The sequence below is a fragment of the Echiichthys vipera genome (genome assembly GCF_963691815.1).
Source record: "Echiichthys vipera genome assembly, chromosome: 7".
Taxonomy (NCBI): domain Eukaryota; kingdom Metazoa; phylum Chordata; class Actinopteri; order Perciformes; family Trachinidae; genus Echiichthys; species Echiichthys vipera.
The window spans coordinates 28,742,085-28,769,535 of NC_139832.1; the positions used below are offsets into that span (position 1 = coordinate 28,742,085).

Here is a 27,451-nt window from a genome sequence, read left to right on the forward strand (position 1 = left end):
TCTTAATAAATTTGAACACCTCACAAAGGTCAACAAACGTGTCACATCTTTCAAAACAACATAAATCACATTGCACTGTATCACTGCATTTTGTTTACCTAAATTGGATTGATGTTTTGTTTCTTGAAGATACATGCCCTACCACCGCTGAGCTCTTTCTTTTGAAAATACAAACATACCAAAATGACATTTGGCTATACAATATACATTGTTATAATTTAAAGGATGAAAAGGATAGCATGTCTCAGGGTAGTTGTACAGTAAGCCAACAGTCACAGCTTTAACGGATAAGGTTAGTGATTTTTAGACCTATATTTTTCTTATTCTCTACTTCTTATTCTACAAATCCCATTAAAGCAATGATACAGTATATTTATCCTATTAACAAACATTATCTGTGTATGCAAATCCTTGTACAGTATACTCTATCTTATTCCTCTGTGCCAAAGAGTTTCATTGTTGTCCAAAAACTACACATCACTGTGCCACACACGTGCACTGGATGGCAGATTCCTTGATTACCACTGACATGGGCCCTGTGGTTTATTTGAGATGATTTAAACAATTTTCCCCCTGGGATTATTAAAGTATTTCTGATTCTGATACCACATATATCCTCCCGCTAGCCTTAGTACTTCACTGCTGTGGCATACCAAATGTGTGTTAATTCATTGTTGAAAATAGTCCCTAGCAACCATTTTATATATTATCTATTGCTGTGTCAAAGTGCTGTTTGAGAATGTCACTGTCACCGTTTCCTCTGTACATGTTGGTGTTGGAATTCCAGGAGACACTTGGACACATTAAGAAATGATTGTGAATCTATGGGTACATGGGCCGGTTATTGGAACCACTGTGTTATTTACAGAACTATGCTGTGACATCAGCTCAAAACAGGACTTTGGAGCGGGATTGTGCAGCCAGCGAGCAGTTCATGACCTGAAATAATCATCTTTTCAACTTTATTTGTTGTCTCCATCCGTTGTTTTAAATCTTTCCACTGCCTGCTCCCACAGTAAAGTAAAATCCACAGAAGACAGTCCAGAGAAGACACTCGTGTCAGAGCCCAGAAGCTCAGCCCCTGCTGCAGATACCCATGAGCCACAGTGCAGCAGTGGGGGTGGGGCTTCACAGCTTCAATCAAAGTTTATTAATATTGAGCGTGTCCAAACGGCATCACCTTCGACACAAAGCACGTCACTGGGTCCTCAGCAATACACCCGCCAGTTTGTAGTGGATTGGATGAACAGTTCTGGAAACTTGCTTATTAAACACACATGGATGCACAGAAATTCCTTGCTTTATGCTTAATATCATTAAAAAGGCCTCACTGTGCCATCCCATCAGACCAGCCCACGGCATGAGTCTCTCCTGAGTCAGAAGATGGATAGGTGATCATAAAGAAACAAGGGGGGGGGGGGGGGGGGGGGGGTAGATTGGATGCCACATAATCATTTCAGAGTTCGTTTATTCTTCAAGAGAAAATGAAATATGGGAATGTAGCGCGTGGTTGTGCTTCTCCACTGTTTAGTGGAAAAATAGCTCACGAGGGGAAATGTTGCCGTGAAGAGAATGAAGTGTTGCATTTCTTTTCCTCAAAAGTACCTAGTAGTTGGATCACCTCCTGGGCAGTGCTGAATTTGATTCCCACTTTGCCTCCTTGGTACTATTTTCTCTTTTTTAAGTAACTGTGGCAAAAAAAAAATTCCACTGAAAATACAGTACCCAGCTGGTTTAGGACATATAGTTCTTCTTTTGAAAAACTGAACTAACTATGTATGTATGACCCGCTTCTAAATATGTGCATCTTCAGTAGGAATAAATGAGCTTGTCAGATATTATACCCCAATTTAATGCAGTGAGAGCAACATTTCCTGTGAATAATCCTCAACAGTTGTGCCAAAATAATATTTACCAGTAAAATTCATCAACCCCTTCAGAAAAATGCTTTTCTTCACCTATTCATTTCTTTTTATCCCCTTTATCGCTCTCTGATCGCAATCAAGCCTGAGATTTCTTTCACAGTCCATATTAATCAGTCCCCCCACCTCTCTGCTCTCTCTCGCTCTCTCCCTGGGCTCAGTCTTAGTTCAGATATCAAATATTAATCAAGGCAGGTTGAGAAGCAGTTGATCAGCTGTCCACTCATTGATCTGCCTGTTCCCCTCAGCACTGATGGGTCCCAGCAGCTGAAGTTACACTTCTAATAAGCATTTGTAGTTTCAAGTGCGTGTTTTCTCTCTCTTCTATGTCCCTGTATGTTTCTACCTCTGTCCACATTTTAGTTTCTTTCCCACTGAGCATATCTATCTTTGTTAGTTCATGTATTCATGCCATGAAGCGACATTTTTAAGGCTGTGATATTTCAATTCCAAAATTCAAACCAGCCATCTGCAGCTCAGCCCTGCTAGTGTTAGAGAAGTCCATTCAAATTCAATCAGTGAGCACAAATCTGCACTAACCTTGGCAGATTCATGGCACTGACTAATGGGGAAAGTCCTGCAAGAGCGTTAATAATTCTCTGTGGACCCAAATAATTTAAATTCTGAGTTGGCTATGTATTGGGCTCATTCAGTCATGTATTTTTTTTTATCAGTTTATTGCCTCTAAGGGGCAATGAAGCCCTCCCTAGCATGCACTAAGCAGTAGTCAGGGTCAGACCTTGAGCAACCTGAATGCACAGCACATCATCATTTAGAAACAAAAAGACTGTTAGCCCTTTTTAGTAGTTTTACCTGCATTTTGACTTCATTAATCTAGCTCTGGTATTGATTCCGACGCAGTTCTAACCCCCCAAAATTTGAAAGTAGCCAGTTTGATGAGCCAGGAACTCAGGGTTGAGTTTTGCAGGAATTGCATATCAAATCATTATCATTTCAACCATTTTCCTGAATATGGTTTGGGTGTTGCATTTAGGTCGTTTTTTTTTAAATCACTGAAAAATCTAGCCTTTTGAAGCTCGCACCCAATAGTTGGCTAGTGTAGCCCACACCCGTTATAGCTGATTACAAGATTCAAACACCAGCAGGATGTCCATTAAAAGAGAGAGAGATTGAGTTGAGTAAAGTTTCTTAACCAATCACACACACCCACAGGGGATTTCCAAAGTGCAGTTATGGGGTTCTGAAATGTAAATAGTGCACATTAATACAAACATGAAAAAAATACAGTATATCCAATATCAACATATCAACTCCACATGTGAATGCTATAGTAGAAAAGTTTAGCTTCACGTTGTTTACACGCACAACACTATCTCCTAACCTGTCTCTGGGTTGAAGTCTCCGTTGCTCCCGTTTCTCTGTGATCAGGACAGGCGCTCTCGTCGTCTGGGCTAAGTGGCCAAGCGCGGTACTGCAGCACTTGCCTATTTGAGTTGTGTCTGATCTGGAAGCACATTTGCCCATTCATTCCCATACATGTGGAGAAGAGGAGATCACCTCCGAAAAAAATTCTGGATACCAATCAATAGGCTCATAATTATCTTTAGACCCTCTGCTAAACAAATATAGGTATTCATAATTTTAGTCCCTACCAAAATGGAGTAGGAGGGTGCGCAGCTAAAAAGAGCCGTAGTGAAACACCTCCAGCAGCTTAGGTCCTGTTGACGTAGAGCAGAGTGCAAGGCTCCAACAGAGACACAACTCTTCTGTTCAAACCTTTTGTGCATTGTGCATGTTCTATTGTTTCGCTCAGGCATGGACTTAGGACGTGAAGATTTCTACATCCAGTAAGTCGTCCCCTGTTCATGAGAATGAAAAATGACGGTGTGCTTAAAGCTAAATTCCGGTGTAAAATCATCCCAGCCTCTTTTTCAAATAAGCCATTGAGACAATTTTTTTTCGTGTATGAACTATTAACGTGTACTTTCCAGAGAGACAGCCTTCCGCGGCTAACACAGATAAACTCTGGGAGGCCAGTTGAATGCATTATTTTAAGCCCTAATGCTGCTCAAAATAATACCAAACCTCTGCAGAGTCCTTACACATTAACTGAAGCACCGACAACGTAGAATGTAAACACTGAGTGTATTAAAAGAGTGTTTTGAAAGACTTACCTACAGCTCCTCTCGTAGGAAAGTCCATTCAAGTCAAATACCAAATGCAATACAAAAGGAAAGAGCCCATTGATGTGGTTTTGTCAGATGGTTTTAATTAGTTATTTTATGATGTAAAAATGGGGTGAAACGCAATGATTGACAGCTGTGATTGTCTTGCAATGGGTCGGGTGGGTGTGTGGGTGGGGCTTTGATACAGTGTTTACCGTACAGTGTGCAGACCCTGCTTACAAAATTTCAAGATAGCAGCACCCATATCCAGGATATTTTGGCTTAACTTTTGTATAGTGGGAGGAAGTGGAGACCTGTCATCCAGAAATACAGTCTATGTATGGGCTGAACAACAGTGACTGGTGAAATGCAAGCCTCCGGATTTCTATCAAATGTGTTTTCATCTCTTTGTTGTTGCTTTTCAATCATGCTTGCTAGCAAGGCTCTAGAGGTGGTAATGTCAGTCAGTCCCACTACCACTTTGATGCAGACTGAAATATCACAACAACTATTGGATGGATGGCTATGAAATTATTATTGGCATTCATGCTCCCCAGAGAGTGATGCCTAGTCCACATGGTATTTTTCCCTCTTTGTTTTTTTTTTATCCTGTCCATTCAAGGTCCGTTTTAAACCAACAGACGGCTATATTACCCTAAAGCACTGGTTCTCTAACTGTGGTTCTTGTACCACTGGTGGTACTCAAACTCTCTCTGGTGGTACATGAAGGAATCTCCAAAAAAAAACAAACATTAATTACTATATTAATATAACACTAAGAACATACTTTAACTTTTAAGATTTGTGAAATGTAATTTAAAATAGATTTAGCATTTTCTGTAGTATTTGTTTTTTAATATCAGCCTGTTACGCAGTCACGTTCATGAGTTACGAGCTAAACCGCGATGACATGTCAGTTCTGATGCTAACCCTTTTATGCAGCGTGGCTGTGGCTGGAGACAGTTAATAAATCTTCTGATAAGGAATAAACCCTCCTGTCTGTAGCTGAATAGTGTCGGCCTACGCTGCTGTATTTGAACACTGGTCATAGTGGTGGGACTTGAAAAAACCTAATATTTACTGAGGTTGTACGTCATGTGCAAGGTTTGAGAACCACAGCCCTAAAGCATTAAATTACTGCAAATTCTAAGCTTCTATCCAAAGTGACTAACAATAAGCATCCAAGCAATGTTTGCCAATCACAAGAAGAAGAAGAAGAAGAAGAAGAAGAAGAAGAAGAAGAAGAAGAAGGAGAAGATGTTGGCCAATCAGAAGCTATAACTGGAAGGCTACCTGGTTGTAATGGCACATTGATTGCTCCATAATGTCCAGAAATCGCTGGGAAATCTTGCAGGAGAGCTAGGCAGGCAGGTGAATAGAGGGATGGGCTGGTAGAAAAGTACTGGGGGTCGAGGCGAAGGAGGTAAATAGAGGGCAGACTGCGACAGAAATTCTGAGAATTCAGGTAGAAATTCAGAGAAAAGACCCGGAGCGTGGCACACTATAACAAATAGAATTGGCTGCATTGTTAAGACTTTCAAATTAATTATGATTAAGTTTAGGTTGAGTGTTGATTAATAGGCCTGAGTCATACATTGCTGCACGTCTCAAGGTATATGAGTATTAATATGATTATCTGATATCAAATCAGTTCGCGACCTAAAATAGTCTTTGTGTGGGTTAAAGGCCAACATGCATAGAAAAGGCTACATTTAAAAAAAATACCCATGTACATGTGGAAAAGGCCTCAATCCCACTGATGTTGGTGATCCCTGACTGACCTTGGGAGCTTGAGTCCCTCAGTTATGATCCTTGGACTATTTGGTTGACAAGACCCTACACAATAACACCTAATAAATGAAAACGGGATAGTTTACAGGCTCCTTGCGTACATGTCCTTGTGTAAGAGAAATGGGAATACAAGCTCTATACAGTAAAGGCCATTTAATCAACTCTGAAGGCTGATTGGTGTGTGGCCACAGTGTTGAAACACAGAGGCATTAGAGTAAAACAACACCGCCCTGTCAGACCCCTGGTGACCTCAGTGTGAGGTGGAAAAGACTTAATTAAGCTTGCAAACAGATCATTAGTTTATAAGCCTAAAGAGGAACAACAAATTCCTGCCAATTGGACAGATGCTCTTCCCTTCCTTGATTTCCCAACTGCACCCCCAGATTTAATTCAGTTTGAATAGTGACTGATCGAGATACAGAACTTCTCTTGAGAGGACCTCTTTCAAATCAGTGCATTGTTGGACTACCTTCACCTGTTGATTTACATTTAATCATTAAAATTGAAAAGGATGAAATTAGAAATAACTTGCCATAGACTGTATAGAAAATGAACGGAGCATACCCATCGGGGTCCGTTCTCTCAACTTGATCCAATCGTCCTCGCCTAGGGGAGTCTCCATCTTGTCAGACTTTGACTCCTCCTCATTTCCTCTTACCAAAAAAGGGCATGTATGTGACTTTGGGGGGAGGGAGATACGTCCATCTGGCTGACGTTTACCTCCGAGGAGAAGTGAGGGCCAGAGGCTAGCTGTCACTCAAGAGACCACACCCCTAATTATTCATAAACTTTAACCTCCAATAAAATAAAAACTAGCCTGGTACAAAAAAATTCACCCCCCTCAGTGTTGTCATGGAGATATGACCTAAACATACAGACTAGAATGTATTTTTGTACCAGGCCTTAAACAGGTTTAATTATGCTGTGAAAACGGCCTGTTTAACATGGGGGTCAATGAGAAACTGCTCTAGTGTGCAAACTGCTCCTAGTGGACACTCAGAGAACTGTTTTTGGCACTTTTGTATTGGATCAACCAGGAAGTTGCTGTGGTGGGGCCTTGGTTGGCACTTTGAAATGGTGCTGCTGTTTTCCATTCTTTAAGTAAATAATTGATTTTCTGGCTGTTAAAAAGATGACTTTAACTCTATTACTTTATGTATAGCTTTAGCCTTTTAATGTATAATATAGGGCAGAATAGCTGATGTGTCATACAAGCAGGGGGTTCCCGACTAAATATTTTCATAGTCAAATCTGATTTATCGGGTCTTGACTACAGTCGATCGTGACTTTTGGGAAAGGCACAAAAAAAGAGAAAACTGCACGCGGCAGGTCCACATCTGTCCAAGTTCTGTTAATGATGCAACAGTCAGCATTTTAAATGTCATCGTCACATTGTGATTTTTTTTGTACTTGTTCCACGCCATCACCACAATCTTAAGCTTCAGCCCTGTTTGTTCTGGACGAATGGCGAATCAGTTTGGTTTTTTTTGCTCATGAAAAACCCTCTGATCCGGGGTGACGAGCCACGAACATGAAGCAGACAGCAGCGGGTGCACGTGAGTCCAGCGCTGCATTGTCATGCGTGTCAGGCAGAGGGTTACTGAGAGATGTGATTTCTGATAGGAGCATCTTATTAAAAGTATTTGTTGTTAGAACATAAATGTGTTTTGTTTTTATCTCTCTTTAACAATAGCTGACGGTTTATTTAGAACTGTAGTTTCACTTTCACGGCGCTGTGTCAGACTGTGTCGGATTGAACGTCTATAATGAAAAAACAACAAATGGGCAAATATTCAAAGTAAATGATGCTGATGATTAAACAGGAGCAGACTGTTGTATTTCTAACGCCCAGATAGATTTAAAGCCCAGCTAAGATGCTCTGACGGTGCCGGAGGGGGGAGAGGGTTAATCCCGCACATTAAGGAGATAGATTAAAAGCACATAAGTTATTTTCACATTTTTAGCAACAGTATTTATTAATAGGCTTATATTTATACCCAAATATGCTATTTATCATGGTTTATTGGGAGAAACCAAGCATCTACATGTAAAATCATTCAGCACCCCCGGAGCCAGAATAGAATAATCCATTATTTCATAACCACATTTTGCGCATTTTGCGACGATTCAACTGTGAGATTGGCACTCAATCAGGCTCCTCGGAACAAATAGTCGATTATTTGGGGTCACCCCTACATACAAGTGTCCCAGTTTTCATAAAAAAATGATTAAAATATAATTTAAAAGAAGCTTGACACATTGCATTGTTACCTACTGAGAAAAATAACTTCTTAGAGTACTACTTTTGCATTACAAAAATTTAAAACCTCTTTGCGATTGCTTGCGCATGTTGGTTATATCGTCCAGAGGATGCGTTTATGCCTTCCGGAGAAGGCAGTGGATTTCAAGATGGGCGGTGCATTACTCATTTTACTCTACTGAAAATATTGAACTTTTGGGGCGAAACGTGTGATGCTGTGGCACGTCAGCCAATCAGCGTTGAGACTGCAGTAAGCGTCATTGTTAAGTGCTCTGTGATAAAATCCAGGGGATCACCAAAGCCGCCATTGTTGCAGTCCTTCACTGCATCAAGGAAGAGGGCGACACCCGTACAGTTGTCCCCGGGCCCTTGAGGTGGGAGGGGCCCAAGCAAATCTTTCTTTTTTCTCCAAAGGTATCCTTGGGCCCCTCCCACCTCCAGGGTGCTTACCATTCAAAATCATTGGACATTTTTGGTTCAGAGGTGTATAAACCTTCAAAACATGTAGTGGTATCAGCCAGCCATCCTCCTTACACCAGATGATTTCCCCAAGATTTGGGAAAGAATTTTAAATGGAAAATGCCGCAGTTCATTTGACTGACAATGTGGGGTATATGGTTTTAGAAAATATATGGTTTTAAGGTCATCATCATCATCTGCGTTCAAGTTGGCCTGTCTTCACCAGAGCCAAACTAAACTGGATATAATATGTAGCCTACCCATTTTGAACAGAAGACTTTTTAAACTTTTGGTACATCCTGCTGCTGTTGGAAAAATATTCTTAAGATTATTTAGCTTTAAGCATTTGAACCATGCTAACGTGACTGGAGGAAGACGTCTTGTCAGCGCAACTCATTTCAAGAATATACACAATGAAGAGGTGGGTCGGTCAAGCACAGTAACACACTGACTTAGATAAGTGACTTCAATCTGACTCTGATTTGGAAATAGAAACGTGTTAGACTGGTTACTGAAACAAAGGAGTCAGATTAGAGTAGTGTTACTAAGTAGGCTAACGTGTTAGTGGCATCACTGGTCATCACTGACACTGACAGGCTGACACAAGTTTGTGATGGTTTTATTTAAAGACAAGTTACCAACTATCTCTAAGGAGCTCGAGTGACACTGAAATCTCATAATAATACAACTGTGTGCTGTAGATTAGTACCAAACAGTTTAGTTACATTGCTGCTAATAATGTTAGCAATAGCTGTGGCTCACATGCATTGTAGATAATATATACACATCAATCAAAGGTTAAATAACCTATAACATAGATGGTAAACGGTAACACTTACAAGAACACCTTTGGTTGGCCTATCCAATCAATGATGTTTCTGCTGTGTGTACTATAGCTAGCTGAATGGATGCAGGAATTCCATGAAAGAATGGCGTACCTGTAGCTGCCTCTCGCAAAGAGAAAATAATATTATACCGCGCACCTATTCCACCAATCAAAATACCAGAAATATGGGCATTCTAGATGCTCTGGGCAGGCGGCGCTTGTTCTGGCTGGCTTTAACCTGGGAGAAGTATGGTGCACAACAATACCTGTCGTTTAGTCAACCTTTTTTCCCCCTATATTCCATTTTCAGATCTTTCAGTCACAGTGCAAAGGGATAGGCCACTGAAAAAGAGGACTAAAAAAATTGTGATTGGCGAGATGGACCAAATATGATCAAGCAGCGCTTTACTCGCTTTTTCCGTATTTCATCGTGTCTATCGCGTCTGGTCTGAACTCAGCTTTAGAAGAGTTGGTAGGTTTGATTTTTTAACGTTAAAAAGGATTATTGTTCCTGTGAGTAAGACAGTGACATCACATCTGTGATGAAAAAGCAGCTTGTTTGCATTGATAACTTCCCTAATTAAGCTTCTAAATTTCTCTCAGCAACTCCTTTGCTCTATCATTATTATGTAATATTCTTGGTCACTTTCTTCTGTCTTCTACCATCAACTCCATTTCCACCTCTTTCTCTCACACCTGTTTTCTTTTCTCCTTCTCCAGCCCTTTTTCCTCCCTTCATTAAAACTTGATGGAGATGAGTAAAGTCAATAATCTTCAGTCCCCATGAACAACCCTGCCTTAAATCAATAGGTTTCCTAGAGAAAAAAACAACAACACAAAGTGAGTATAGGGGGTGGTTGGAGGAGGTCTGGTTTATTAAATATTAAACAGCAGGTCTCTAGGGAGAGGAGGAAGAGTTGTGGTGATGCAGTGTCTTACCCAATTAGTATCTCCTGTTCACCTGCCAGGCTCCTTACCTAGGTTCCACTCAGACTTACTTGTCACGACAAGCCACTTCTGAGACAGTCACACTCTTCAGGAGTGTTATCCTCGCCACCTTGTTCACTAATTATGACATGATGCATCTGTGCCTATCTTAAAGAGGGCCATCTTGGCTCTGTGAAGTAGCTATCCTGCTCCAAAATGATCTCACTTCTGGCTGTCAACAAGTCATGATGAGACTCCTCTGGGATGGGCTAAGTCTAACATTGTAACATTGTCTCAGCTTTTTGTGTTAACAGTCATGGGGTTCTTCTGTGACTGTGTAGCTACACCTAAAACACTTGGGTTTATTTTTATTTTTACATTGACAGAGGACTGGAATCCAAAGTTGAATAATATGAAGCCTGACGCAGTTACTTCACAGTAGCATACCTATATTCCCAGATTCCTATGGTCCCCGCTTTGTATGTGACCGGGAACAGCAGACCTTTTTTTTTTTTTTAAAGGGTGCTATGTTCAAACAAAATGCTGAATTAAATCTGTGAAGGCAGAGGCTCATGTGCCCAGGGAACATAGGACCCAGGGAACATAGGGATGACCCCTACTTCACTAGCTAACGTTTCTAATGTTAGCTGCAGCAGTTACTTCACTAGTTACTCATGGTAGTTAATAATGAAACTGATGGTGGCCTCTCCTAAAAAGGCAGCGTCTAATTAGGATAACTTGTCACGTTTCAGATATTTATGAGTTGTCAGCAACCTCTGGGGCTTAAAAACAGAGCCAATGTGGAAGTGCCAAAAACTACAGTTCCTCGAATGGCCACTTGAGGCTGGCTCCAAAAGTGAGTCAGCCCCGTAGAGCACCATGTGAAAGTGGCCCACTTTACAGTAGAAATTAACACGTTTATAGCCTGGAACAAACAAACAAACAAACAACCAAACAAACAAACAATTTTTTTATGCAACTGTTTAAACAAAGTTATACATAATTCAAATCATTTTTCTCTCATATAGCAACATTTTGCAGTGCTATTGACAAAATGCTGTCGCTGTGTCTCTTGCTCCTTCTCTCATTTCCGCCCTTGCTTCTCTCCACTGGAGGTATTGCATAGAACAGAAATACATTGAAAAGATAAAGATTCAGTCAATTATATCAATGCAATCAAGCTGTTTCTAAAGTTAAGGTCACAGTTTCCATCAGCTCTATTGTCATTGAAAAGTGAGTTCCACTCTGTATCAGCCCTCTCTCATGTTAATGCAGTGATAACTATTCGAACACCGTAATAAACAGGCAGTCATTGGTGTGCATTGCCCATCATGAGACAGGAGCTTTGTGATGAAAGAGCAAAGATATAAATTAAAATAGAAAAAAAGACAGGAATAAGGAGCAGATGGTAAAAGAAATGAAGCTGCCAAAGCCTTTCACAACACCTCCTTTTGTCTTCACCTTCTCCATCTATCAAAGTAACAATGGAGGAAAGTGTACACGATAGGGACAATACCTATTTCCTCTGACAGTAACATTCATTTGGCCCCAGAACCATAAGTAACAGTCAAGCAAAATATATTTTATTTTACAGAAATTCATATTATAATGTGATGTAGCCTACAGTATTAAAATAAGTAGAAATTGGGATATACTCACCGCTAACACACCTACACCCGAATCATAGTGGAATCAGACTGAATTGTCATTTTGTTTCGCTGCATCATTCAGTCCGACTTCCTGCTCGTTATTTTTGCTCCAATCAATCAGTAACACGTCATGTATCAGTCCTGCACACATACTTTTCAGTTGTCATGGAAGTTGCAGGAGCAATGTACTACAGTATGAGGAGCACATTTCTGGTGTGGACCTGAGACAGGTTTCCACATTCTTGGCGTTTTTCTGTCCAACTCTGGAAATTGTAATTTGCAACAGCAAACTATGTTTTGAAGGATTTGTAATGCTGTACACATTTTGTTTGTATCAACATAATGAGGAAACATTCCTATTATATGTATCTGGCAAGTTCCAAAATGTTGCTACTGACAGTCAAATATGCACTGACAGTGTTTTTCATCTGTTGTCCTACAATCTTCATTCTTGCAGTTCAATGTCTGTAAATACTGCACAGCATTATTAAACTTTTTAGGGCCCGAGCGCGAAAGTGTGAAGACACCTATTATTTTTGATGAAATTATTTTTATTCTACTGCGCCATGATATTAAGGGCTTAGGATGCATGTAGGCTCACAGAAATTGGCACACAGGTCAGAAGTGTTTAAAATTGCAGAGTTCAAAAATCATTGGGGTTGGGTGTGGCCAGCAGGCTCCATAGCGCCCCAAACAGACAAGATGGTTGGGATAAAGTTCTTTTGATGTTCATCAAATTTGGTGGGCTCATCACTCTCATCTTAAAGAGCACATCTCTACAGTTTGGGATTTTTTTCACCAGAGAGGAAGTTGGCTATTTTGGTTTTCGTGCGTCAATTTTCATTTTACGAACACATGTTTGAGGAATTTAGGATGAACAAAACTAATGTTTCACCCACATTCAAACTAGTAATTACTTCAATTTGATGCCACAATTAGGCTTGAGCGTGGCATGTCGGCTCTATAGCGCCCCCTAATTAATTTTAGCAGTTTTTAGTTGCTTATGTGCTCTTAATCGCACAAAAGGTTGCATATGCATCATAAGTGTCTAAACGTAATACCTGATATGGGTCTTGGGCTTTTGTGTGTTAATTTGGCTTGAGGGCGCTCCCTACAATATTTCAAAGTCACTGCCCCACCTTTAAATTTTAAGCCTCTTTGAGCCATACTGCATTTCCAACACAGTGGAATGAAAACTTAATGAAATCAAAGAGCTTACATGCATGCATCCTTTTCCTGCAGATCCCTTGCTCCTTTGCAGGTTTGAATACAGTGCCAAAATGGTGGGCCACTAACAAAAAAAATGACTATATAGAGAGGTAGTTGCTGAATTTAAATACATTTAAAGGGTATTTCAGATAAAATGCCCACCATAAATAGTATCAAATATAGGGTTTTATTTTTATTGATGATCTTAAAGTGAAATTCCGGGGTAAAATCATCCCATGGTCTTTTTCGACACTTGCACACATCAATATGCAACAGAGACAGTTTTTTTTTCGTGTATAAACTATTAACAGAGATATCCCAGAGAGCTGCTAACAGTCGCTAAAAGCTGGACATGGCTAACACTGATGAGCTCGGGGTAGTACGGTGAAGGCATTAAAACGAAACCACTAATATTGCTTAAAATAACACCAAACATCTACAGTAGCATGATAAGAGCAACTACACACAAAACGAAGCACCAACAACGTAGTTAATGAACCTAGAGTTTATTAAAAGAGTGTTTTAAAGACTTATTAACTGGCCCGGTACTAGCTCAATCCAAAAGGAAGGAGCTCATTGGTGCTTTGTTTTCTGTGTAGTTAGTTAGTTAGTGTTGTTAGCGATTGTTAGTGACTCTACTGGATTTCTCCGTTGATAGTTGTTACATGAAAAAAACTGTCTCTGTGGTTTATTTGATGTGTACAAATGTTGAAAAAGAGCATGGGATGATTTTACGCAGGAATTACACTTTAAGGGTTATTTTAAAGTTGGGGGAAGATCATGCTGCTGGTTTAATACAGATTAAATCTACAATAATTGGACACATGAGACACAACGTGTTTACCAAAATCACAATCTTCCCTAACTATAACAAAAGTGTTTTTGCTGGGCTCTCCGGTATCAAGTTCCCCAATAGGCTACAACGGGATTTGGTAAAACAAATTAAACAAAGTACATATTATGATAATGTAGCTTTTAGAAAACAGGGTTTTCCTGTTGATCTTCATCTGGCTGTGTCACAGGAAATGTGACATTTACATTCTTAATCCAGCCTATAAAACTCTAATCGGTTTGTTTTTTCCAACCAGGTACATTGATCCACAAGCACAACACCAGACCTATTAGAAATACTAAGACATCATGTGGGCAGTGATTGAAAAGTTTGGAACCAGGCAAAAAAGGTGGATAAAAGGTGAAGAAGCGTTAAGTTAAATGAAGGAAACGAGATTGGACATTTAAAAGCCTGAGATGGAATAATTCCATTTTATTTTTTCATGACACTTAACTGCTCCTCGAAGTCTTCTCAGGCCTTTGATTCACATTCATTTGCTGCTGCTTAAAAGATGAGAAAGGATCAGACCGATTTAAACAGTGGTGCCCACCTCCCAGAAGAAATCTCTGCACTGTGTACATTAAAGCTTAGTTCCCTATCATTTCAATCCTCTATAAATAGTGGTACAACACCAAAACGATTGAATGATTCCGAATAATTATTTCAAAATACATCAAATAAATACACAGTTCTCTGGACAACATTTCTCCTCCCAACAAACAACTTTGGGCTTTGGTGAGCTGCTGTAAATAGCTATGTACAAAGTAAATTACTTGTGAAAATGGCTTCTCATGGGTGTGTGTGTTCCAGGCACGTCCAGCTGGGAGGAGGTGTGTTTATGAATGCAAGTGTGCACGCTAGACTCCGAAAGCCTGGGAGAAGTTTTGATGGAGGTTTCTCCACATTTTCATAAAGACATGAACAAGAAGTGGTTTCCTGAATGGGTACCTTATTTGTCAAATCCAAGCAGCGGGGGCGGTGTTGCAGTCGCTCTACCGCACCTTTGTGACAAAAAGAGAGCTGAGCCGGAAGGCAAAGCTCTGGATCTACCGGTCAATCTTCGTTCCTACCCTCACCTATGGTCATGAAAGCTGGGTCATGACCGAAAGAACAAGGTCGCGGGTACAGGCGGCCGAAATGTTTTTTTTTAGAAGGGTGGCTGGAGTCTCCCTTAGAGAGAGGGGGAGAAGTTCAGCCATCCGTGATGAACTCGGAGTAGAGCCGCTGCTCCTTTGTGTTGAAAGGAGCCAGTTTTGGTGGTTCGGGCATCTAGTAAGGATGCCCCCTGGGCGCCTCCCTAGGGAGGTGTTCCAGGCACGTCCAGCTGGGAGGAGCCCTCGGGGAAGACCCAGGACTAGGTGGAGAGATTATATCTCCACACTGGCCTGGGAACGCCTCAGGATCCCCCAGTTAGAGCTGGTTAATGTGGCCCGGGAAATGGAAGTTTAGGGTCCCCTGCTAAAGCTGCTGCCCTGCGACCCGACCCCGGATAAGCGGTTGAAGATGAGATGAGATGAACATAATGGAGAAAAAAAAAATCAAAAACTGTAGGTGTACAAACTATGTCCCCTCCATTACTTTCTGACACCTGATATTAAAATGTACTTTTAATATGAAAATCTGATCTTTCTCCTGCCAAAGCGCAGACTGACCTGCAGTGCCTACCCTAATCTGTGTACTTAAAACTGACAGTGACTGTGTTGCTTCTTTGTCCTAACAAAACATGCTGACAACTGACAAGATGCTACTTGAGCTCCTCGACAAATGTGTCGCTGTTGCTCCTGTTTGGATCCTTTTCTAACAAATGACTTGGGTTCCTGTAGTTAGTGCACGTAGAGTCACTACAGTAGAGACACTACATTTACATTATAATATCAAATCCGCAGCTATAACTATTTCATTGTTAAGAATGGATCAATTAACTGTGTGTAATATGAAAGGGGTCGCTTGTAGTGACAACCTCAGAGATAATTAGCACTTCTTGTCTCTTGTCTTTATAGACAAATGTGCTAATTAGTGTTTTTGCTTCTTTCATATCATTGTTTAGATTTTTATACAAGCAACTTTATTGTTTTGATTCATACTCACAGCTCTCATCTGTTTCATTTTTTTTGGCTGCAGGTGTCAGCTGTTTTGTGCAAAAAATGCACTGAAAAAGTGCTACATACTACCCCACCTGCTCCGAAAATGAATGACCAGCTGGTGAACATAGTGGAGCATTTAGCATCTAGAGAAACAGCTCTCCCCTCAGGAGTTGGTGGAGACCAAGACAGAGCTAAAAGGAGAGGGAATACTGGAGATATAACAACACATATTTGAGCCGTATAATGAAGATAACACAGTCTATTATTTCTAAATAAGCCTATGTCAACACTACTACTAGTTTCAATGAGTATTCATTAATATGGCGGTGTTGCCATTTTTCAGAAGTCTCAGAATAGATGCATTGATATTTTAATGAGCGATTATTTTATGTTTTCGCTGTCCGCGAACGGCTTTCCATGCCTTCCTTACTATCTCCTAGTTGCCACCAAATGAATAGCAGTAGTGGAGTTTGGAGATTTGATGCAATTCTTAGTACATCTGCCCCACTCTGCTTTCCGCAGAACTTCCAAAATTGCTCTTTTTCTCACCCAAGCCGTATACTTTCCAGCTAATGCTGAATGTCCATTTTAATGTCTTTTTTTGTTTCCTTATTTGTCACCACAGGTCAAGCATACCAGTAAGCAAGCAGCATTGACTGTCATGAATCTGTCACCATTAAATTAAAATTTTTCCTAAGAAACTTGTCTTTTTTGCATTTGGAGTCCATAGCTAGCCTCTGGAAACTCCAGACCAAAATTTAAAGGATAAGGTGCCATAGATATATTTTGGCTATGATGCACATTTTAAATTGTCTTTAATGTTACGTAAATAGAGAATGAAACAATTGCTTTCGGCCTACCACAGTGATAACTTGAAATTGAAATGTTAAAACCATAACCGTTTTTTCAGGAGCCCCCTGAGAAGGACTAATGAACCGTAGACATAAATATAACTCTAACTGAACGCCAATGTTGCTCTGTGTCTGCTCGATGTGTGGCTAACAGGTTCCCAATAACAACTATATAAGGTGATAATAAGTCAGTGTTGTGTTCACACCTTATTCTACTGGCCCCAAGTGGCTAAAAGTATCTATTTATACTCCTTTAATGTCACCAAAAGCACCCAACTGATCAGACCCAAGTTGACCTGAGGGTGTCACTAGGCTTCAACTGAAGGGCTTAAATGAGATTGATCATAATGGTTTTTCGCATTAATTGATAAAGAAATGTAGCAATTTACAAGTTATTTCTGTAGGTCGACTTACAACAACTCGTACAGCTGTGTTGATCTCATCCACACCTATCTTTCATAAATATAGCCAGCTAGTAGGAAGATCACAAATTGGGATTGGTTGACTATTTTTCCAACCAGTGGAAACAGTCGTCAGTGAGCAAAGGCACAGATATTTGAATCGCTAAACAAATCAGAGCTGTGTGCGGGTATTCAGCAGTCCAGGACCAGGATCCTCTGTATTTACTCAGTATGTTTCTTCTTATTGTGCAACTAAATCTTTTTTCTCATATAAACTCTGGACAATGTCAGGAGAGTCAGGTCCAGATACAGACTGCAGTTTCTCTTATATGTCACATATGTAGCCCACATCAGGAGATTCTCAGATGTGTCTCACTGATCACTATAAACAGATTCTGTATACAAATGTAAAATCTGCAGGTAACGGGACAAGATTTGGGTAGCGGAAGCAGTCTGGTTTCCTTTTGTAGTCAGAGTAGTATCAACCAATTAGGTCTGATACGGCTTTGATTGCTTGCAGGTAAATAGTCCGTATGGAGAGCAAACGTGTCAGAACCATAGGATGTATAAAAAAATAGATGTAGCATACCCGTCGGGGACCGTTCTCTCAACTTGATCCAATCGTACTCGACTGTTGGAGGATTGGGCAAACTCTATTTCACCCAGAGCCAACCTGCAGTAGCTGTGCCGAACAACAGACGACCCTGGCAACCCTGCAATGCCGGCCACTATTGGCTGGTACAATGGAAACAGAACGTGACAGAAAGTCATTGTCAAACCCGTCAAAAAAAGAAAATTAAAAACATTAATTCAGACTAAGTATATTTTTTAATGGAAAAGCAATACTTTCATTCTCTACCCCTCAAAGCGCCCTGTGGGTGTATTTTTCTCTTTTGAAATATAGCTTTTAATAAAGATTCTACATATTTAACCTTTAACCTTCAATAAAGTAAAAACTAGCCTAGTAAAAAAAAAAAACCTCAGTGTTGTCATGGAGATATGACCTTAAGAGACTAGAATGTTTTTTTGTACCAGGCCTTAAATAGGTTTAATTATTCTGTGAAAAACGGCCTGTTTACCATGGGGGTCTATGAGAAATTGCTCTATTGTGCAAACTGCTCCTAGAGGAGCCTGTGAATGTTCTCATTCGTCCAGGTCATCGTTATCCTCAAAGCAATTTTAGTCAAAAACAACTGGACTGGTTGTTTGTCTAGGAAGACGTTTCACCTCTCATCCAAGAGGCTTCATTAGTTCAACTGTCACTCTAACTACGGGCGTGGGCACTTGGAGCACAAAGGGTGTCAGTGACATCATCGGCCTTGTGAGAGGTTAAATACCTGAATCTCCACACCAGTTAGTTGGACCAGTCCCTGCTCCTAGAGGACACTTTGAGAACTGCAGTTTTCAGCACTTCCTTATTGGATCAACCAGGAAGTCGCTGTGGTTGGGGCCTGGTCAGAACGTATTGGCCAAAATGCCATCACGGAACCGTCTGCTATCTTCTGATCGAAATTTAGATTTTACGAGCTTTTTCTTATCTGCATTCATGCCAGAAATATTAACCACTGCCCCCAGAGATACATTGCTGTCAGGCAGGAGATTGCATTCTCACTTGCTGGAAATGGAGGAGGTTTGTTTTCTTCCGCTATCGGCGAGCCTCATGGTAGTAACACCATCAACATGTCCGTTGCCTATGCTCCGTGAATACACCAAACAATTACTAGGTGTATTCACACATGGGCTCACTCAGAAATTAAACTGTATTTGTACTAGGTCTGACTGATTCTGTCTTGATAATTTCAGGTTTGCAGTGCATGTGTGAGTGCAGCTTTTTATAAATGCATTTAATGATGTCAGTGAACTTAAGGTGTGTTAAGGTGATTGTGTCTTGGCTGCACTCAAACATGATTGTTTGTGTTGTTGTTCTGAACAGCATCGCATCACTGTGGATAACTAAATCCATTTCTCTGTTGTATTTCTATTTCCTGGTCAACAAGCCTTGACATGTCTCATCTTTGATGAGAGCAATCGATCAGTGGCGGATTTGAACACTGAAATGAATGATAGGGGAAAGGACTAAAGATGGACCCACAACTGTCTGTAGCTCCGTGTGTGTGATGGATAATACTTAACATCTCAGTCCATCATTAGACAAATAGCTGCATAGACAGCAGTGTCACTCCCTGCACAAAGGCACAATCTTTTTAGCTGCACCCTTTTCATCTCACTCTGGTCCAACAGTTGCAGCCAATAACAAAAAATGATACACATACATTTATTGTTCTGTTCAGATTGATTTCCCACTTCATATCACACAGCGTTCAACTTTCACTTAATCTTTTCTGTCTTTTTGCTGTGTTCTCTAGTGCCGAGCCTGTGTCCGGTTGCTGCATCATCAGCCAGAAGGTGTCACTCCATATATAAGGGCTTCGCTCAGTGTCTGATGGCTCTAGGCGACAGTCTCACGGACAATGCCCGCAAGGATGAAGACACACATGAGATACACTCCATCTGCAGGTCGGTGTAAATACACATACACAATTCAACGGCACAAAGTCTGTTAATGTCGAGTTACAACACTTTACTGTGTGATGGCGAAACATACAATTAGCCCACCTCACCATTGCAACCCTGTTTCAGTAAAACGCAAATGCTTCACAGTTTTGAAACTTGAAGGTCTTGTGATTCTGCAGACCACATCTGAGATGGATCTGTTGAATTCTTTAGGAAGAGTTACGAAAAACACCATACCTGTAAAGTGCCTAAAATGTCAGGTTGCCGCATGACTTATGACATCATTGTTTGAGGTATCGACTATACATTAGTGGGAGTATTATATTTTAAGAAACTCTATCTAGGGAGAGTTTGAAAAAGTTTACATAAAATATATAAAAACACCAGATTTTGTAAATGTCAGAACAACTTTGTTTCAAGGGTCTAAGGTCTTCCAGGTGTTAGGGGGTGCTATGGAGCCAGCCAAAAACACATGAACGAAATCGCTGTATATTTATGTGTTTAAGGGTTTTCCATGTGTGTGCCAAACTCTGTGCGCTTTTGAGTTTAACAACGACGCTAAAAATGGGTTCAAGTGCTCAAAGTAATTAAAGGGTGTTGTAGAGCAGACGTACCGCACCCAGGTCAAATTATAACATCAATTCGAAAACATAACTAGTTTGAACATGTGTCCATCACACAGTTTTGTGCATTTTTGTGCATCCTCAAGGCCTCAAACACATGTTTGTAAAATAGAAATTAGCACACACAATCCAAGATGGCTGACATTCTGTCAGGCGAAGAAAATCCAAAAATGTCAACATGTTCTTCAAAATGAGATCAATGATTTCAGCAAATTTCAATGATTGTTGCAATTATGTTTGACACATAAAGCTGATTTCCTGTTGTCAGTAGTTGGCGCTATGAATATGACTCAATTTCAGCACGTGGATGTCTTCAGGCCTGGACTCTTATCCAGCATGTGAATTGGACAATGTAAAGTCAAGTTACGACAACTTCCTTTTTCAAGTTTTGGACAAAGTTTACTGCCATGCCACATCAAGGCTGTTCCATGAATCCTAAAAAGCTTCATAATTTAGCATCACAAAGGTCTTATGATGCAACCTACCAGATTTGAAGTCGCCCTGGTCAATTCTCTAGGAGTACGTTAAAGTACAACACATCTGACTGGCTTCACGTTCGTAAAAATGCCACAGTAAATTCAAAATGGCCGACTTCCCCTGGACTTAGGGTATGGCTCCAAGAGGCTTTTTTTTTGTTTAAGTCTCCATACTTCACATTTGGTTAAATTTCGTACCAAAACAAAATTTGTCTTTCTTTTCAAACCAGAAATAGTCCTCTTCAGGAACCCATTAAACAAACAAAATTATACAAAATGATCACATGGTCAGTTTTAAAATACAAAAACAAAACCAAGTGATACTTCCTGCCTCTAATAGACCAGCAGCTATGTAAATCTCAGACAAGGAGCCTCCCTTATTTCTTGGCTGTTTGACTCTACTGCGTTAATCACCATTATATTAAAATGGCATCATAACTCCTCCTCAGTTGTCGAATAACTTGGCCCCGACTTTTCAGCCATTTTTTTCAGGTTGATCACTGTGTCTCTCCTTGTTTCAGGCCCCTATCAAGCTAAGCTAGTTTCTGTAAATGGTGTTGCTGTAAACTGTGTTGTGATTGAAAGAAGCTTTAGAGATTTTTTACGCCATCTGCTGTTGTGACTGTATATTGACATGTAACGCTCACACTGTGACTCAGTGACTGTGTCTGTAGACCTTTTTAATGGAATTCCATTGCAAGTCTTGGTCCTTGTTAACTTCCTGTCAGCTGATCTCATTCGCATACACAGCAACAGGAAATAAACTAGGACACATTTAGAATGTTTTTGTTTACAACTCTGAAAAGGTCTATATAAGCACTTACTTCGCCTTTCAAATCTAGACCCTGAAAATATGACAACCTCCCTTTTTAGGTGGAATTTCTGTCTTATATTTGTTAGAATATGGCAAGTTGAGACACCTATGAAGCATGTGCAACTTTTTGTGCGCTTGAATGCACCATTAGCCCCTCAAAAATGCCGAACATAATTAGGGGGCGCTTTAGAGCTGATGTGCCAGGCCCAAGCCCAATTGTGACATCAGTTAAAGTGAATAAGGGCGAAACATTTTGTGAGTTTTTGTGCAAGTCCTCAAACATGTGTTCACAAAAAAAAATTGACACACAAAATCCAAGATGTCCGACCTCCTGTCTGGCGAAACAAATTCCAGAAATGTAAATGTCTTCTGTAAAGGGGGAGCAATAATCCCACCAAATTTCATTAACATCAAAGGCCCTAACTCTGGCGGGCATTTGGGGGCACATTTGAACTTTGCCATTTTTGCCACGACACTTAAGTCAGCATCAGTGAGTATTCACTTACTTTAGGCAAGAGGGTTAGAAAACAAAGACAGCAGCTCTATAGGGAATGTAGTACCCATTATCTGAGCTGGAACTCAGTATACGAGGCTTTCTGAAAGAAAAGTCAAGCAATCAAGCATTTTACAATTCCACAAAGTCAGTCTGCTATCTGATATCAATAGGGCACGTGCATGTGTACAATACCACAGATCGAAGTCTTGGCTCTCTAATCCTTCACTGGACTTACTCATGACCTTTTCACCTGCAGTCGTAAGAATCCTATTTCCTGAAATAGCTGTGTGAACATTAATAAATGATGACAACATTACCATAGACAAATCTAAACACTGTATGAAAATTTCATACAGTCAAGGAGAATCAGGGTTTATAGAATCTGCTAGTGGTGTATGTAACCTGTGTGCAATTTACATTTACACATGCTTTAGATTCGACTCTTCAGTGTTATATCCTACATAAATGAGAACACTGTTGAGACTATTAGCTGCCTGCCTGCACGATATATTTGACATGGGCCACCAGGATAGGAGCAGAAGAATATGCAGGCTTTCTTTTAAGAGGTTCTCCATAAGAGCAGTATTGCCCAACCATGGGGTTGGAGAACATTATTTTAAAAAGGCTCAAAATAAATATCAGAGTTAAAGTACCCTTAATAAGCACCATTTGTAACGCAGGCTTTCTGTTTACAAGATTGACAGTCAACAGCCGTGTGGTGGCTCTGTCGGGCTGTTAAGGTAGACCAAAATGTACTTACGGTTTTACCATATTTTTTTCTTTTGCCTGACTGGGCTTTTATAAAGGTTTATAGTGGGTCATTCTACTTTGCCCCACACAAATATACAATATATGAAGGAGTCAGATGGCAGGAAACGGTTCCAGAATGTAAAGTACTTTTATAGTGCAAAGAACACAGACAAAGAACACACAAACGGTTTGTATGATATCTTAGGAAATATGACATTCTATCAACATAACCCGAGAGTTAATCTCTATGAACAGATTATTCATATGAATGTAGAATCTCACAAAACCCATCTGCTATTGTCTGATGACGATTTAGTTTTTTGTTGTTATTTAGCTGCATTCATATGCAGACATCTGTTTATAGAGACGTCTTCTCTCAACTCCATTTCGCAGCTCAGGTTGCTAATCGGACAGTTAACAATGGCCACCGCTCAGAAGAGGTAGTCTTGGCCTAGATGTCTACTTGCTACACTGGGAAGCCCTAAATATTTGTGGTTGCCCCCAGATACTAAATTGTTGTCAGGAACATATGTATTTGATTGGTTCCGAAATTGCATGAGGGTTACGTTTAGACACCAAAACCAGTTTAAGCATCAGTTTAAGATAGAAAAAATATCATGGTTTGGGTTAAAAAAAAAAAGGTATCAAATAAAACTAAGTACTTCCAATACACAAACACTGCTCCTCCGGGTCCCATCCACAGCCGTGACCTCCTCCTTATGTGGATTTTGGCGCTCCCTTCTTTGCTCTGGTCATGATTACAACAGACACTAGAGGAAGCAGCTTTACAGCAAACATCAAATTGGGGCCTAATGAAAACAAGGTTTGCATAGCATTAATGAATTACAGTGCATTATGTTTTGTAGGCACATGTATGAACAGTGACTGAATAATAATATTGATAAGAAATACATAGGTATACTTAAACGTTGCTTCCTTAAAATATTTTAAAATAGTAATGGTAAATGGACTTGTACTTATATAGCACCTATGTAGCCTTCCAACCACTTAAGGTGCTTTTACACCCATTTGCAACATTCATCCTTTAATACACACATTTATATACTGATGAGAGAGGCTGCCATGCAAGGAGATCATCAGGAGATAATCTAATCATTCAGATGCATATTCACACACCAATGGCACAGCCTTCAGGAACAAATCTTGCCGAAGGACACTTCAACATGCGGACTAGAGGAGCGCCAATCTTCCAATTATTGGATAACACGCTTTACGTCCTGAGCAACAGCCACCCTTTGTTGTATAATCACCATAAAGTGACCTCAACCACAGGTCTGTTGTTGTAGAACAGTGGGCAACCATATCGGTGATTGCGTTTTTAATGCAGCTCCACTTCTTGCTTTTCCTGTGCCTGGAGCAAATGCCTCTTCAAGAGATGTCTTGGTTTCACTGTTTCAATGGTGCTTCTAATTGAGGGCCTCGGATGAACTTACATACATATACACCGGAGATCAAAATTAGAGAACAAATTATTAATACTTGCTTTTTCTGAAGTATTGTTATTTTTATGTTCAGAATTTGATAGAATATCAGCTGTGCTATACCACTGCTGTACTAGCATGTTTTTTTATAAATAACCAAGGCACAAAAACCGAACACAATTTTAGAATAAATCAAGTATTAATAACTTGTTCTCTAATTTGATCTCCAGTGTTTACTGCCCAGCACTATAAAGGACAGGGAACTCTTGGCAGTGGACCATATGCTCTCAACAGAGATTTGTTCTGTTCTGAGTTCTGTGCTATGTATAGCAAGATTCTGTCGAACCAAATTGACGTCAAGACTGTTGATATTTCTCTCATTTCAGACTCCATTGTTGCAAACTAAATTTCCATTTGCCATTGAGAATTCCCCTTGCGATGTAACTTTAATAAGCACACATAACAGGGTTGTGATGGACCCTCTGATAAAATAAAAAATGATTTTACTGTCTGGGATTATATGAGAGGGGTATTGAGTCTTTCACTTACACAAACAGAGTGATTAGAGTGATTTATGCAGCATGACTGCAAAATTTCCACAGCTCTGCCAGGCATCAGTTGAAGTTGAAGGAGAAATCACTTCCAACATGTTTGTCTTGTTTGGTGTATCATTCATTTTATGCAAAGGTATCACACTCAATTTGACACGGATGTTAAAAAATGCTACATGCAGCACTTTTTTAAGTGGGCGATTTTAAAGTAGGTAAAAACTACTCTGCTTCATATTCAACAAAGACACATGAGAATTATAACATAACTGTCAAAAAATAAGAGCAAATAAACATATTTACACAAAATCAAGTCAAACTTTCCCTGGAAGTGAATATTTTTTTATTGCCCATCAGACCCATTGTATGGGGCAAGACCCACCCATTTTTAAGACCCCCCACCCACCTCTACAGTATCTAATTCCAGGCATCTGTCCGTCCACTTTTCAGTCAAATCCATTCGGCTTGAGGAATGCCCTAATATATTAAACTGCAGTCAATGTTTTAGCTACAGCCTTGTCTTCCTTACCAAGCCCCCACCACACAACTTCCTGGTTGATCAAATACAGAAGTGCCAAAAACTGCAGTTCTCTGAGTGTCCACTAGGAGCAGTTTGCACAATAGAGCAGTTTCTCATTGACCCCCATGTTAAACAGCCGTTTTCACAGCATAATTAAACCTGTTTAAGGCCTGGGACAAAAAAACATTCTAGTCTGTATGTGTAGGTCATATCTCCATGACAACACTGAGGGGGGTGAATTTTTTTTACCAGGCTAGTTTTTATTTTATCGGAGGCTAAAGTTTATGAATAATTAGGGGTGTGGCCTCTTGAGTGACAGCTAGCCTCAGGCCCTCACTTCTCCTCTGAGGTAAACGTCAGCCAGATGGACGTATCTCCCTCCCCCCAGCGTCCCAAGTCAAAGTCTCACAAGATGGCGTCTCCCGTAGGCGAGTACAATTGGATCAAGTTGAAAGAACGGATATCGATGGCCACGTCCATTTTTGTACAGTCTATGTTCCTTACACGCATCTTTTCACAACCAGCACAGTGACACACAGCCCACTTTTCCCCACTGAGACAGAAGAGGCCAGGGTGTCTCTAAAAAAGACCGTGGCAGTATTATGCTGTATTTTTTCTCTATGGCCAGACCTAAGTATCAAAACACATGTTATAAAAACGGACACTTTCAGTTCTTGATTATGATTGGCTGAGCTGCGTTCAGTGCCATTGTAATATACTTTGTAACCACGCAGTTGAGAGTGTTAAGACCGCAGCACGGTATTACGGTGCCATCCAGTGATTGTGTCTGTGTCTTTCATAGGAACATTCTGCAGCATGTCGCTGTGGATTAACTGCTTGGCGTACAAAGGATTTCTTTTTTGGCTGTTTTCAATTTTGGGGAAACCTTGCCAGGTATATGGTAACCATGTTAGTCTATTAAAGCAATTGCTCAATTAAAAGGCAGCAGAATACAGGATCGACTTCAGTGAAAAAATGTTTTGCTTATGACGCCCATGGCCGATTCACAAAGATATAGAAATACCAAGAATATACAGATTTCTTCTTTATTTTAACTTTGAACATTGACTCCTGAACAGCACTGCCTCTTATTTTCTTCCAGAATATCTTCACTCTGCAGCTCTACTTTTAGCCTTTCTTTGTTTGGGCTGGAGGCCTGATGACGCTGATTAAACATGCAGAACATCTTTCACCCCCCCCCACCACCACCACCACTCCATTTTCTCTATATCCTGTATACATCCATCATTCCACCATCTTGCTCTGTCATCTCTACTCACTACTCTATTTATACATACCTCTGTCATCCATCTTGCAGAGAAGTCGTATCCTCTGGAGTTGTGAAGGGAGCCATTAATGTGTGAAGGGTCCTTAGAATAGGATCACTTATCTGAGGAAATTAAATTTGTACAGTACCAAAATTATATTGAATTCTTGGTGTACACAGAATCATCACAACAGACTGTTAACAGATACTGGGTACAGTAGAGGTCGACCAAAGAGACCAAAGTAGTTGTTACACTCAACTAGAGTTGCTATACTGCAGAGCTGACAGGTTAAGTAGTTAGCGATATGACACAATATTAGATGGTTAAGAATTAGAACATGCTGACGATCTGCCAAAGCAGAGAGATCGTGGTAGTAGTAGTTTAAAGGCTCATTCGATCCAACGCTGTTCTATGCTCTGCAAAGACGCATCAGGGTTTTTTGTTCTTAGCCAAATCCCACTATTGGTTAGTCTGCCTCAAGACACGCCAATCAACCAATCATAACGAACTACAGGCAGTGACGAGGATGTCTTATCAGAAAATGAAAATGAAAGTACCGTGTCCCAATTACATGGTCCTAAAAGCATGTGAGCGTCGCATCAACGCTGTCTGTCCACAGTCTGTCCGCACTTATTCATAGAATTTGTGAAATAAGCTGTGAAA

The 27,451-nt window shown here is 40.3% G+C and overlaps 1 protein-coding gene across 1 annotated transcript in view; it reads left to right on the forward strand.

The window, feature by feature from the left end:
* The window catches only part of nrn1la (neuritin 1-like a), a gene marked incomplete at both ends in the record, with an annotated part of 99,759 nt that overhangs the window by 42,579 nt on the left and 29,729 nt on the right, over positions 1–27,451 (forward strand). Inside the window, one exon of the mRNA XM_083917094.1 lies at positions 19,704–19,854. Coding sequence (XP_083773220.1) covers positions 19,704–19,854 — 151 coding nt within the window. The remainder of the gene's footprint in view (positions 1–19,703; positions 19,855–27,451) is intronic.